General features: G+C 39.3%; 1 protein-coding gene across 5 annotated transcripts in view; it reads left to right on the plus strand.

The window, feature by feature from the left end:
• arhgap10 (Rho GTPase activating protein 10) overlaps positions 1-15,939 on the plus strand; it is a 184,494-nt gene that overhangs the window by 63,484 nt on the left and 105,071 nt on the right. For 4 of the 5 annotated variants that reach the window (XM_061922885.2, XM_061922881.2, XM_061922886.2 and 1 more), the window contains exons 6-15: positions 56-166; positions 256-360; positions 2,792-2,921; positions 3,027-3,133; positions 6,005-6,099; positions 6,255-6,336; positions 6,430-6,472; positions 10,286-10,354; positions 10,905-10,979; positions 14,750-14,834. In XM_061922885.2, coding sequence (XP_061778869.1) covers positions 56-166; positions 256-360; positions 2,792-2,921; positions 3,027-3,133; positions 6,005-6,099; positions 6,255-6,336; positions 6,430-6,472; positions 10,286-10,354; positions 10,905-10,979; positions 14,750-14,834 — 902 coding nt within the window. The remainder of the gene's footprint in view (positions 1-55; positions 167-255; positions 361-2,791; positions 2,922-3,026; positions 3,134-6,004; positions 6,100-6,254; positions 6,337-6,429; positions 6,473-10,285; positions 10,355-10,904; positions 10,980-14,749; positions 14,835-15,939) is intronic. The other variant, XM_061922882.2, reaches the window with a different exon arrangement.

A 15,939-nucleotide genomic window follows, 5' to 3' on the forward strand; every position in this document is an offset into this window, starting at 1 on the left:
CCTGCCGGCATCTGTGTGTGATTATAATGGTCCGCGTGGTGTGTGTTCTCTCCAGGCAGACGTCCAGGTGGAAACCATGAGGCAGCACTTCCAGGAGGAGTCGCTGGACTACGTGTGCAGGCTGCAAGAGATCCAGGAGAGGAAGAAGTTTGAATGCGTGGAGCCGGTGAGTGACGAGCGGAAAGTATACCCCAAAGTGATACCATTCATTTTGTGTCGTCTTCACATTGTCATTCGCCTTGTGGTCTCTTGTAGATGCTGGCTTTCTTTCAGACGGTCTTCACTTTTTACCACCAGGGTTTCGAGCTTGCCAAGGACTTCGACCATTATAAAAAAGCACTGCAGATCAATATTCAGAATGTAAGCCACTCTATACAGTTTATTCAGACTAAATGTACAGTTTAAGTCAGCAAAACAAGCTTGTTAAATGATCCCTGCGAGGCTTTTCTTAGATGGCAGACCTTCACCAGGGCTTAAGCATTGAAATCAACGAGTAGAACTATATTATTAGTATTAATAAAACTCAATTGAAAGGCATCGTAAATCAGTGTTTTTCAACCACTGTGCCGTGGGAGATTTTGCAGTTTCACCTATTTGGGTTAAAAATATTTTTTGCAAACCAGTAATTATAATCTGCAAATAGTGTGTCGGTGCTGTCTAGAACTCGGCAGAGTAACCATGTTATACCATACCATATCAGTAGGTGGAAGCCGGTAGCTAATTGCTTTGTAGATGTTTCGGGAGCACGTCACGACGACGGTTTGTCGTGATCACAAAATGCAGGCGACAGCGGTAGGCAGCGTGCAGGTAAAAAGGTATCTAATGCTTAAACCAAAAATAAACAAAAGATGAGTGCCCCTAAGAAAAGGCATTGAAACTTAGGTATGGCTATGCAGAACAAAACTAAAACTGAACTGGCTATAAAGTAAACAAAAACAGAATGCTGGACGACAGCAAAGACTTACAGCGTGTGGAGCAGAGATGGCGTCCACAAAGTACATCCGTACATGAGATGACAATCAGTGTCCACACAAAAAAAGATCTGAAATCTGAAAGTTTGTAAATCGAAAAGTTTGCAAATAGAGGGGTACGTAAATGGACGCTCCACTGTATGTACAGTATGTAGGTCTTCCAAAACATTTTCATCACAAACCCGATGTAGTGCCACAATGGTGGTGTTCTAATTGTCCAATGTATTTTGATTATAAAAGTAAGATTCCAGTAGTAAGGACAGCGTAAAGTACACGGTTGACTGCCTTTTGAATTACATTGAATTTATAAAGGGGTGAAAAATGCTGCCTCAAAACTCAATGGATTGCTTTTGTGGTCCATATTAGGATCTCAAATTATGTTAGCAACACCACATTTCAAAGTTCATCCTCCTCTAAAGACAAAACCCAAAACCAGTGAAGTTGGCACTTTGTATAAGCAAAAACAGAATACATTGATTTGCAAATCCTTTTCAACCTATATTCAATTGAATAGACTGCAAAGACAAGATATTTAATGTTCAAACTGGTAAACTTGATTTTTTGCAAATATTAGCTCATTTGGAATTTGATGCCTGCAACATGTTTCCAAAAAAGATGGCACAATTGGCAAAAAAGACTGAGAAAGTTGAGGAATGCTCATCAAACACTTATTTGGAGCATCCCACAGGTGAACGGGTTAATTGGGAACAGGTGACTGCCATGATTGGGTATAAAAGCAGCTTTCATGAAATGCTCAGTCATTCACAAACAAGGATGGGGCGAGGGTCACCACTTTGTCAACAAATGCCTGAGCAAATTGTCCAACAGTTTAAGAACAACATTTCTCAACCAGCTATTGCAAGAAATTTAGGGATTTCACCATCTACAGTCTGTAATATCATCAAAAGGTTCAGAGAATCTGGAGAAATCACTGCACGTAAGCGGCAAGACCGAAAACCAACATTGAACGCCCGTGACCTTCGATCCCCCAGGCGGTACTGCATCAAAAAGCGACATCAGTGTCTAAAGGATATCACCACATGAACACTTCAGAAAACCACTGTCAGTAACTACAGTTGGTTGCTACATCTGTAACTGCAAGTTAAAACTCTACTATGCAAAGCGAAAGCCATTTATCAACAACACCCAGAAACGTTCAGCACGTGTTACAACAGCGTGACTTCGTAGTAAAAGAGTGCGTGTACTAGATTGGCCTGCCTGTAGTCCAGACCTGTCTCACATTGAAAATGTGTGGCGCAATATGAAGCCTAAAATAGCACAACGGAGACCCCGGACTGTTGAACAACTTAAGCTGTACATCAAGCAAGAATTGGAAAGCATTCCACCTGAAAAGCTTCAAAAATGTGTCTCCTTAATTCCCAAACGTTTACCAAGTGTTGTTAAAAGGAAAGGCCATGTAACACATTGGTAAAAATTCCCCTGTGCCAACTTTTTTTAAATGTGTGGCTGCCATTAAATTTTAAGTTAATGATTATTTGCAAAAAAAAATTAAAAACCTTGTCTTTGCAGTCTATTTGCAAATCATTGTATTCTGTTTTTATTTACCATTTACACAACTTGCCAACTTCACTGGTTTTGGGTTTTGTAATACTGTGAGTGGTGCACAAAAAAGTATCCCTACAAAGTAGGAATCTTATATCTTGCCTATGCATATTACAACCTGATATACGACATGTTTCCATTGCGCCAAATATGCAATCTGGATTAGTAGTCGTTTTGTATGTGTGTGTTAAATGCAATGTCTCATCCATTGAAGCACACCTACTCATTTCAAATGATGTGTGACTTTCCCTTGGCAGACGAGGAGTCGGTTTGAGGGCGCGCGCTCTGAGGTCTACGATCTCATGAAAAGGATCCGGGAGGTGCCTAAGGACTACAGACAGACCAGCTCCATCAGCTATGAAGGCTACCTCTACGTCCAGGAAAAACGTACGGTCCAGATGGAGTTTATGCTCCAACTTTTGTAGACAGTATCATGCCGCCAAAGTTTTTCCGTAGCTGCATGTTTACGTCTGCCTGTTTTTGCGTCCCTAGGGCCACCGCCCTTTGGTTCCAGTTGGGTGAAACGTTACTGCACCTTTGTCAAAGAGCAGAAGATCCTGCATATGGTGACCTTTGACCACAGATCTGGTGGAAGGACTGTGAGTGTACACATTAGATGCGAACAAGTAGGGGTGGGCAATACTGCGAATGTTGGTATCGAGCCGATACCAAGTAAATATTGGTCGTTTTTGACGATACCTCGAAATTTACAAGATTATATATGCTTTTGTGATTTTTCCTTTAATTTGTTGATCAAGATTATAATCTGAATAAAACTCAGGACGGAAATGTTCAAATAGTTAATACTTTTATTAACATACCTGTGAACAATTTAACAATATTTGATCAATACAATAGCAGGCCTCGAATTTTTACTTTTTAAGGTCAAGGTGAGTGTTGCCTTAAATTAGGGCTCATATTTTAGGGCACCAAGGCAAGTTAGAAGGGCACCAAGGCAAACATTATTTTCACTTGTCAGCTTTTTACATTACATGGACAAGCGGTAGAAAATGGATGGATGCCTTTATCTAAATTTTTACATTTTTATATTATTATACAGTCTAATGGCTGTTGGACCATAATGCATATGTTCTTTCTTGACCGCACTTAAATGTAGAGTATATGCAGTATTTGTAGAATATATTTATATTATTTATATATTATATATATAATATATTATATATATTATATTATTTATTATTATTCTTGTCTATTGTGAGTGAACTGTGGTGCTGAATTTCCCCCAGGGATCAATAAAGTACTTTCTATTCTATTCTATTCTAACTTAAAAACAAAGAAATCATTTTTTTTTTTAAATACCTCCCTCTATCAAAATGTAAAATGTAGATGCTTTATCGGGACAGATCAATTAAGAGTTTGAGCAGAAATATGTCATACAGGAATTAACTAGACATAATAACACATGAACAAAATGCTGTGTCACATGAATGGTTTTTGAAGTAATACCTTTGTGACATGAAAAAAAACACAAGAAATTAAAAAAAAAACATGGTGTTTGCTTTTTGATTTTAATATAAATCTCAAAGCAGTTTGGCTAAGGAAGATGAAGTCTAATAAACAGGCTTTGTTATTCTCTAACAACGCCTCCTTGTAGTTCAGTACAACAGTTTGCCCAAAAAAAAGTAAAGAGGAGGATACCTCTCACATCGAATACACAATCTTCACAGCCAGCGTTCAATTCGATGAGATGACAAAACATTTTAGCTAGTACTGATGTTATTTGAAGACTGATACAGTTTGCAGTTAAATAAAGGAGTGAACATCCCAGTAAACAAATTAAAGACTTAATAAACAAGTTGTGACAACGTTCACGACACATCGCCTGCTGCATGTTTCCTCACCTCATTAACTCTCAGTCGCAGCAGCTGATGGACGCTGTATTGAGAAAATAAAAGCAACATCAAATAGTTTTCTCCTTTTAGTGTGGGGACAAGTGTCTTTCATATAATGTCCACACCTGTCTCCATCTAAACACAGCAGTGAGCTCTTAAACGCACGACGGGAAGCGAGGGGAAAATGACGTTAAACCAAGCGCTTGGCTCCATTTACTGCGAGGGGAAATCTCCGCAGCAAAGTCCGTGTTGCTTGTCTGCCAGATTATCAAGCCAAACGACTTCCTGTTGCCTAAATGCATTAATAAATGACGTTTTTTCGGTAATTAAAAAATTAGACGGTATTACTAATTGTCTGTAATTTTATCGCAAATTATCATTATACCGTTTACCGTTACAACCCTCGTTCCTCAACAAGTAAAAAGTCAAGGCCGGTCACAGCATGTTCTTGCTGTCGATGTGGGTCAATTTTTTAGGGCATTATGGCAAATGACGAGGGCGGTCGTGGCATTTGCCGCGGTTGCCGTGGTTAAATTCGAGTCCTGCAATAGTACAAGACAATAGTGATGGGTAAATGATATATATATACCGTATATATATATATATCGCCGGTAAAGCTTGGTTGGGGCGGTATAGCTCCGTTGGTAGCGTGGCCGTGCCAGTAACTTGAGGGTTCCAGGTTCGATCCCCGCTTCTGCCTACATAGTCTCTGCCGTTGTGTCCTTTGGCAAGACACTTTACCCACCTGCTCCCAGTGGCACCCACACTGGTTTAAAAATGTAACTTAGATATTGGGTTTCACAATGTAAATCGCTTTGAGTCACTAGAGAAAAGCGCTATATAAAGATAATTCAGTAATAATTCACAATGATGCATCAGTAAGTGTGTGGCACTGATACCGTGTTGGTACTTCACAATGTCGCCGTCTGCTGGATTAAAAAAGTCACTACATTTGACCTGCAAACAAAGTTAATAGTTAGCTAATACTGTATGATTTTTTTTTATAGCTGTGCAGAAATAAATATGAAACATGCAACTCATTCAACAGGAAAAGAAACACGTATCTTATTTGGCGCTAAAAAATCAAAAGGATCCCACTCCTTGGAATTATTTTTTTCTTCGTTCCATTGATAATGGCGACAAAATCAATTCTGGCACGCCACTCCTCCGATTTGTGAGCCAAGAAAAGCACTCTTAAATTACCAGAGTTTATTGGTCACATGTTTTTTTTTAAGTGACACACATCGAGGTATCGAAGGACACAGTATCACTCCTTGTCTTTCATAATGCATCAACGCTTCAGTATCGTTTGACCCATCACTACCAGACTATGTTATATTCTATTTTATTACATACCATTTTTAAGCATAATAAAGTCAGTAGTGCAAAATAAGTAAACAAAAGCAAAAACTATTATTGGCTCTCATTCAAATCCTTTTTGTTTTTGCCCCCAAAGCCCTCCTCTGTCCAAGAACTTGGTACCCTTTTTTGTAAACAACATAACAAAAAAAACTAAAAAAGTATTGTTCCACCCACCCCTACTAGTAAGCCACGCGTTGACCGTTTTCGTAATGCTTTTTTTTTTACTTAAGCTTTCTGTCGCCTTTTGTTCTTCAGGGTGAGATGGAGTCAGTTACTCTCAAGTCCTGCCTCCGCAAAACGACAGACATGTTGGACCGAAGGTTCTGCTTGGAGCTGGACATAACAGACCGGTAGACACCCCTTAGATTTCGAAAACAATGTTCATGTTTTTTAAATGTTTATTTTATTTTTTTGTCCTGTCCAGCTTCTCAGGCAAATCATATAGTTGATGTAGATGCTCATGTTTGTAACATCGCATGAATAAGCTATTTTCCCTCTGCTTCAGGCCAGGAACAGCCCTCACAGTGCAGGCTCTTTCGGAGGGGGACCACAAGTTCTGGATGCAGGCCATGGGCGGGAAGGAGCCTGTGAGTCCAAACAACTTTGTACTACATCTTCATTAGCCGCCATTCATACGTGTCGCTTTATCGCAATAACAAATGTGCTGTGTCTTAAAACAGATTGGACACTATCTTGGAAGGACCTATTCCAAAGAGAGAGGAAGTGAGTGTCCCAATAAGCCAGAGGTGTCAAAGTGGTGTTCACTAAGGGCCACATCAGTTATGTTTGGCCCCAGAGGGCCGCTTCTAACAGTGAATACTATTATTGCACCATTTTTTAATGCATTTTATTAGATTTAAAAAAACAAACTAAAATGTAAAAAAAATATGGTAAGTTGCAATAATTTCACCTCAAAATGTAGTGTATATTACTGTAAATGGAAAAACAGTCCTGCTGTTTTTATGGTTAAAAAAAAGGCAGCTCAGTTGCCAGAATTTTACTATAAAATTTACATTTGTTTTTTTTACTGTAAATGAAAAAAAATGCAATTTAAAGTAACATTTTGGCACCTGAGCTGCCAGTTTTTTTGTTTTTTTTTTGTTTTTTTTACCGCAAATCAACAACGGTAGATTTTCCGGTGTATTACTGTAAATGCCAAAATGGCATCACTGTTTATTACAGTAAAAAAAAAGTACTTTTTAGTTTTTTTCATTTAGAGGGGAAATCTAAAAAAACCACAGTAAATTTCACAATTTTACCCAGAAATTGATTGCTACTTTTACATTGCACAATTTGATGGATAACTTGCTTTGAAATGATTATTATTTATTTCTATTTAAAAAATGGTTTGAATGTTTGATAATATATTTTTGCATAATTAGACAATATTTAAGTTAACATAATTTGCGATTACATGGAGTACATATATATTTTTTCTCCCAAAATAGAAAGAAAGTAACCATTTAGTAAGAAAAGTGACAGTACTTTATTGATACATATTATTTCCAGGCTTTCGAGGGCCAAATGAAATGAAGTGGCGGGCCACATCCAGCCCCCAGGCCTGGAGTTTGACACATGTGCAATAAGCCTGCAAAATTGCATATGCAAAAGAAAAAATAATGTATACAGTGGAATCTCGATTGACAAACTTAATTGGTTCTTGAACATGTTTTATAAATCGAAAAGTTCATATATTGAAGCTGAGTTCCCCATAAGAAACAATGTAAACATGAATAATTGGTTCTACCCATGACAAAATTCCCTGTTTCAGTAAAATAATGCACATTTGAAGACCCTATAATGTGTATATATACACTGTATTTTCTGGGCTATATAGTGCACCAGTATTTAAGCCACACCCACCAAATTTTAGAAGAAAATTATATGTTTACATATATTAGCCGCTGCGTACTATAAACCACAGATATATACCGGTACGAAATATTTTTATTAACCTTAATTGTTTTTCCGAAAGGTGCCTGTCACACGGCAGTAAAATGGTTGATCAAACAAAACACAAGTCATCGTCATGGACCCACTAGCTGCGGAAGATAGCTTTCCAGTCAGCTAAACAGACTGAATAACTCCAGGTGTTTTAGTGAATTAGAGAAACTGAAACAATACAAAAAGGAATGCCATTGTCAGTTAATGCTAACACAGACACTTGTAAAGGTGTTAGTATATTGGCTAATGTTAAAGACGCTAGCCCTTTTACATTACGATAGCACGTACAAGAGACACCTGCAGCATCAACAACACCTTTACCATGTGTTTGTAGACTTTAAGAAAGCCTTCGACCGGGTATGGCATGCTGCACTTTGGGCAACCATGAGGAAATATAACATCAGTCCTAACCTTGTCAGAGTCATTCAACATCTGTACAATAAAGCTACCAGCGCAGTTCTCTACAACGGCGCTATCGGACACTGGTTCAGGACAACAATTGGAGTGCGCCAAGGATGCCTTCACTCTCCCATCTTTCTGGAGCGTATCATGACTGATGCCCTGGCAGATCAAGAAGGAACTGTCAGCATTGGAGACAGACCAATCACCAACCTCCGTTTTGCAGATGATATCGATGGGCTAGCTGGAGAAGAAAGAGAACTTGCCAGTCTAGTTGAAAGGCTTGATTCCACTTCCCGAGCCTATGGAATGGAAATCCATGCTGAGAAAAACAAAATGATGACCAACAACAACAATGGCATCTGCTTAGACATCAAAGTCAATGGATAGGCACTGGACACGGTGTCAAGCTTCAAGTACCTCGGTGCAATCGTGTCCGATGAAGGATCCATACGGGAAGTCCTTGCCAGAAGCGCTCAAACAACTGCTGCTCTGGCAAAACTCAAGCCCATATGGAAAGACACAAACATCGGTGTGGCATCAAAGGTGAGATTACAGCGCTCACTTGTAATGTCGATCTTCCTTTACGCCTGTGAAACATGGACCCTTACAGCAGAGCTGCAGAAGAGAATTCAGAACATGGAGATGAGATGCTACAGAAGACTCATGGGTACCTCCTACACCCAACATGTCACAAACGAAGAAGTCCGGCAAAAGATCAGCCAAGCCATCGGCCCACATGATGACCTGCTCACCACGGTCATAAAGCGGAAACTGAGGTGGTACGGACACATCACCAGATCCTCAGGCCTTGCAAAAACCATCCTGCAAGGCACCGTACAAGGTGGCAGGAGACGAGGGAGACAAAAGAAAAGATGGGAAGGCAACATGGGAGAATGGACTCACTGAGGCAATGAAAGCTGCTGAGGACAGAGAGGGATGGAGAGAGCTGGTCAACAGATCGTCTGCGGTGCCCCAACGACCCTCCGGGGTTATGGGATAGGTTAGTATAGGTTAGCACGTACAAATATGCATGAAAATACATCACACATGGCATGGTTTGGTAAGGATGAATTGTTTTAGCCATGTTGGAAAACTTGCAAATGTTTGGAGTGATGGATGAAGAAGTGTGCGTCGGTTCCCTCTCCTCTAAGTTTAAGTCCACAGCAAATCCCTCTTTATTTTCAGACTGGTTTGTTGTCTTTTTTTCAACCTATTTTGAGTGAGCAAAATAGGCAAAACTTGGTGAATGGCGAGAAAAGAAACACACGCTTAAGCACTGAGAAGTGGCGACCGAGTAATTGACTGCGTAAACGGGGTGTAAGGGTGTAAGCACAGTCCGCACCCCGTGTCGACTGTGCTACTCAGGACGTAATGTCATTAAAGATGGCCTAAAGCTTCCAGCGGCACACAAAATGACACAAAATAATGTTTGTACGTCGAGACATGGTTTGCACACAGAGGCATAGTTGCCGCGATCTAAAGGTTGTAAACCGAAAAGTTTGCCAATAAGAAGGGTTTGTAAATCGAGGTTCAACTGTATATGCACAGAGTGATTGTAATTCTATATATGTATGTAGGTCTGTGTAAGTATATTTATGTACATGTAGTATCAAATGTATCATTAAATGTATCATTATTCAAAGTTGTCTTTGAATGAATGAAATTGTAATTGTGTGAGAACAACGTAAATGAAATAAAATGTCAGAAGATTAAAGTCATATTACGGGGAAAAAAGTCATATTGCAATAAAAACATAATTTTACAAGTATAAGGTCAGAATATAATCAGAATACCTTTGTAGTTTTGTGAAAAAGTCAAACATAGTAGGAAAATATTTTTAAATAGTCCTACAAAAGTTCCGAAAAAAGTCATAATAGTTATTGAACCTCATCATTTAATTTATTATTCACTATTGATTTAATTTTTTGATGTTTAATTATTAATCGAAAAATTAGTATTGGCTAATTTTGGATGGGACAACGATTTCATAAAATACATTTGTACTATTAATTTAGTATATTGCAAGATTGTGCAATATTTTCTTCAATTACCATTGTATTTGGTTCATATATATAAAAAAACAACTTCATTGACCACATCATGTTTTTTCAAATTTCAGTAGTACTCTAAAGCATTTTCTTACCAAACCGAGTTCATCTTCTTTTTCTTTTTTTTCTTTTCTTTATGCAGTCGATGCCCAGCTGGATGAAGTGGGTTTGGATTTTGTGAAGAACTCCATCAGCGCCATAGAAACAAGAGGTGAGTGGTTACATCACCAGACTGAGTGGAGAGCACCAAGGAAGGAAACATTTGCATTAGCACGTTTACATGAATCCTTCCTGCATTACACCTAAAAAGTAAGGGAAAATGACCAAGTCGAGGGGAAAACACCTCCACTTGCATTAAAATTGGTTCTTCTTTGACTCACTCCACATATTTGTGTGGAAATCGGTTGCTTGGGTTTTGTGTAACGCTGCTTGCAAACTAACAAAGAAAGTAATTCACAAGGGTGCAGTGTCTCTTTTTGTACACACAGGGGCGGACTTGCACTTGTTTTGAACATCAGTAGCTTACATTATAGCTATTGATCACAGGTCCTTTTAATTATTACTCCTTTTGAACTTCACATGCCTTTATTTATTAATTCAATGTTGAAAGTTAAAGTGCCGTAATATGTTGTGTGTATACACATACAGACTGTAATTTTTTTTTTACATTATATACACACGTTGAAGTATATTTTGCTTCTGTTGTCAGCTTATTTGCCGGTAAAAGTGCAGAAATGATTGTCATTATTGTTACTGCACAGGTATCAATGACCAAGGTCTGTACAGAGTTGTGGGAGTAAGCTCCAAGGTCCAGAAGCTCCTCTCATTAATGATTGGTAAGTCATTGATTATTATTCCCTCTCTGGAAATAGGTGTTTGCCCCCACTCCCTTAACTCAGCGGTGGCACAGTAGATGCGTCTCTTTAAGATTTCCTAGCCGTCGTCCTGCTCTCTCATTACTCATGTTGACTACAAAAGTGCAACAAGTGGTAGTTTTTTTTGCTCCAGACAAGCAGACACTTCTTCACGTCCTCATTAGCGCCTCTCTCGTCAGAGCCCGTCAGCTCCGGCCCCTCCGTTCACGTCTCATCGTATATCTCGCCTCCTTTTTCCTCCCTTGTCCGCTCTCTGGTTTCCTGCCACCCCACGCAGACGTGGGGCTCACTTTACCTAGCTCTGTGTTCGGAATGACAACAGACCCGGGCAGCAGCCAGCCTGTCTCAGCTTCCATGCAGCCTTCCTAAACCTGCACACTCATGCTCAATAGACTCTTCTCGCCAGGGAGATTTTCAAGACCAGAGCAGCATGCAACAATTCTGCCTTTAGAAAGACTTTAATGGAGGAAATAATAAACGCAGCGTTATGTTTGTAACTTTTTTTCCCCGGGGTTGTAGATTGAAGTGGTGTTAAACAGCACTACATCCCACTGGGAGATGTTTCTTATCAAGAAAGGATAAAGTTGAGAGAAAAATTAGAAAAAGTAAAGGAGAAAAAAAATGTAAAGAAAAGATGGAATATTACAATAAACGTCATCATTTTGCAAGAATTAGGTCGCAATATCACCAGATTTCTATGAAAAAGTCAGATAATTTATTTCTCCTAATTTTCATTTTTACTTTATTACAGATTCACGTAAAATCAAATAGTACAAATTTTTTTGCACTTGATGTCATGTCCACCGGCTCAAGCATTAAAAATGTGTCTCCTCAGTTCCCAAACGTTTACTGAGTGTTGTTAAAAGGAAAGGCCATGTAACACAGTGGTAAAAACGCCCCTGTGACAACTTTTTTGCTGCCATTAAGTTCTAAGTTAATGATTATTTTGCCAAAAAAAAATTACGTTTCTCAGTGTGAACATTAAATATCTTGTCTTTGCAGTCTAATCAATGGAATATAAGTTTCAAAGGATTTGCAAATCATTGTATTCTGTTTTTATTTACCATTTACACCAGGGTTCTCCAACCTTTTTTCCACCAGGGACCGGTTTAATGTATGCATTATTTATATATATATATATATATATATACATATATATATATATATATATATATATATATGTGTATATATATATATATATATATATATATTATTTCTACTATACGTGTGGCAGATAAAAACAGCAAAACAATTATCCTTTGGCTACAATCTGGCACATTAACATTGTCAGGTTCAAACACTGATGACATTTATTAAACAGACAAGAAGCAAGGAATTAAACAGAGACATAATTCAATTTAGCTCATTGAGGAGAAAAGTCTGGGCTGTACTCTTTCTACAGTCTTCCACCACGCTCTGACGAAAGGTCGCACGCCTCCTCTTTTATTTGGACTTTCCCTGATTACATGGCAACAGCTGTTTCTAAAGGAAGGGGGGTCGTAAACAGCCGTCGCCTTTAAGTTACAAAACAGTTCAAAGAAAAAGTGCCTGGAGGGGGGTCAGGTCCTACTTCCTCTCCGCTTTGTAGATCTCGGGTCAAGACAAAATCTTCCTGTGGATTACAATAGATCAAAGAAACAGACACATTCATGTCGCTTCCCATCCTACACAGTGGAGTTTTACCAGCCTTCCGCTTGGTAAGATCAAAGACAGCCTTTGTCTGCTCGCCAGGAACTCATGGAAACACAAAGTTTTGTGATAACTTAGATATAATTATTCTGACAAACATTTTATATGCGACCCCGAAAGGGATAAGCGGTAGAAAATGGATGGATGGTTGAATGTCCATTAATGTGCATTGTCCCATTTACTATAACAAAGGAGTAATATACATCTATTAACAAGCTTATTAGTGTTTAGTGCAGGGGTCGGCAACCCGCGGCTCCGGAGCCGCATGCGACTCTTTGATCACTCTGATGCGGCTCAGCAGCTTACTTGCTGAATCCCCCAATTTTCCCGTGAGACTTCCGGATTTCAGTGCCTCTCGCAGAAAACTCCCGGGATTAATGTTCACCAATTTTCACCCTTACAGCTATAATAAGGGCGTGCCATGATGGTACAACATTTGGCGCCCTCTACAATCTGTATTAACAGCGTGCCAGCCCAACATTTGTTATACAATAAACATCTTCTGCTTGCACACGTACGTGACAGCAAGGCATACTTGGTCAACAGCCACACAGGTTACACTGACGGTGACCATATAAAACAACTTTAACACTCTTACTAATAATGCGCCACACTTTGAACCAAAACCAAACAAGAATGACAAACACATTTCGGGAGAACATCTGCACCTTAACACAACATAAACACAACAGAACAAACACCCAGAATCCCATGCAGCCCTGACTCTTCCGGGCTACATTATACCACCCCCCCGTGCGTCGGTTGAGGTGGGCGGGGTTTGGTAGCGGGGGTATATAATGTATCCTGGAAGAGTTAGGGCTGCATGGGATTCTGGGTATTTGTCCTGTTGTGTTTATGTTGTGTTACGGTGCAGATGTTCTCCCGAAATGTGTTTGTCATTCTTGTTTGGTGTGGCTTCACAGTGTGGCGCATTATTAGTAAGAGTGTTAAAGTTTTGTTTTATACCGCCACCGTCATGTAACCTGTGTGGTTGTTGAGCAAGTATGCCTTGCTGTAACCTACGTGAGCAAGCGGAAGCCCCATTCAACATGTGGCTGATCAGGCACGCTGGTTGTAGTGGGCGCTATATGCTGAACCATCACGGCACGCATGACGCTAACAAGCGCTATTCATTTAAAACCCGCGTGCCGCACCAGCTTAAAAATTCCATAAAAAGGTGTGGGCAGCGTGTCTGAGACCCCTGGTTTATACATAGCACAAAGCAAAAAAAAAACTTTGTATGCAGTGTTATTTCATTTGAAATTTCAAAAAATTTTGCGGCTCCCATTGTTATCTATAATTTGTGAAACTGGTCAAAATTGCTCTTTGACTGGTAAAGGTTGGTTTAGTGGGACAGGCGAAAGTTAAGTTGGAGAAAATGAGTTCTTTCATAAATTAATTAGTGTTTCTGTGCGGCCCGGTAGCAAATGCGTCACGGACCGGTACCGGTGCCCGCACTTGATTTACACAACGTGCCAACTGCTTTTGGGTTTTGTACTACCACATGAACACACACACAAAAAGTACCATTTATTCCCAGATAGCGGGATTTGATACTGAAATGGTTGAACTGTGAAAGGTATAAACATTCCTAACGAGCTTACGTGTGGGTGAACTACACTTCAAACCCCGACAAGCATCCTCATCCATCGCCATGGCCAGCATCCAATCACATTACAGCACCATCAAAGAGAGCGTTGGATGTCTGACTCAGATTTTTTTTTAAATTTTTTAAACAAGTTCCTAGTATTACAGGTTCAAGATCATGTCTCAACTTAAATTATGACAAGCGCGCTCCCCTTCATTTGCAGCAGACCACCTCTCCAGAGTATCCCAGCACATTCTCTGAAGTAATGAGGGATTAATTCATGTGGTAATTAGTGTAGAACCAGAGTGTGTGCCTCCGCAGCCGTCGGGACCGGACCCGACCCCGACGGCCACCTCCCGCCGCAGCGCTTTTATCCTGTCATTACACATTTTACTGCACATGTTTATTTTGATTAGATGGCAGCTTCAAATATTCTCCGTGTGTTTGGGTTCAGAAGAGAAGAGCAACGACGTAGATCTGTCCAACAGCGAGGACTGGGACGTCAAGACCATAACCAGCGCGCTGAAGCTGTACCTGAGGTGAGGGGGGTCCCCCCACATGGAATCCAGACCAGAATTTATGTTGGATAAAGGATTACAGCGGAATACTAAATATTTAATATCTGCCAGGTTTTTGCTTTTATGAATTATGCAAAGAGGTTGCCATGCATGTCTGTTCCACTCTTAGCAGCTTCCAGGTTGACGGCGTGTGGGTGAAGCTCTGATATTCAAATGCACTTTGGCTTTAGAACGCTGAGGCGGGTTGAACGTATATATTTATGTAAATGTTTTTGTTTTTTTTGTGTGTGCATCACATCAACTCTTTGGGAGTTAAACTTACTCAAATGAATGCTTCAAATTACCCTTTGCCTTGTTACAAACCTCAGCTAACTGTCCAGGCAGTGTTTTGTATAAGGTTTTTGCATTCCTAACGGTCATGCAAATGGAATAGGAAGCTCAACCTATTGAAACCAGATTCAACCAAAAATGAAGTGAAAAATTACAATGATTGACGTTGCGTGTCGATCAGGGGTGTGCAGAGTGTTGTTAGCATTCTAATATTAGCCTGCTAGCTTTTTTTAAACTAAGTATACACCTCAGGCTTATTTTCATCCTTGATGCATGCTAATGTTTGCACTTTTCCGTTAAACACAGAGTAAAATATTTTGGTACTTGACACATGTTACAGTAAGCATTTTAACATGTTAACATTAGCATGCTAGCTTTTTTTAAACTAATTTTGTAAGTATACACATCAGTCTTATTTTCATCCTTGATGCATGCTAATGTTAGCATTTTTCAGTTAAACAGAGTAAAATATTTTGGTACTTGACACATGTTACAGTAAGCATTTTAACATGTTAACATTAGCATGCTAGCTTTTTTTAAACTAATTTTGTAAGTATACACATCAGTCTTATTTTCATCCTTGATGCATGCTAATGTTAGCATGCTAGCATTTTTCAGTTAAGCAGAGTAAAATATTTTGGTACTTGACACATGTTACAGTAAGCATTTTAGCATGTTAACATTAGCATGCTAGCTTTTTTTTAAACTAATTTTGTAAGTATACACATCAGTCTTATTTTCATCGTTGATGCATGCTAATGTTAGCATTTTTCAGTTAAACAGAGTAAAATATTTT

Source organism: Nerophis lumbriciformis, linkage group LG27 (assembly GCF_033978685.3).
Source record: "Nerophis lumbriciformis linkage group LG27, RoL_Nlum_v2.1, whole genome shotgun sequence".
Taxonomy (NCBI): domain Eukaryota; kingdom Metazoa; phylum Chordata; class Actinopteri; order Syngnathiformes; family Syngnathidae; genus Nerophis; species Nerophis lumbriciformis.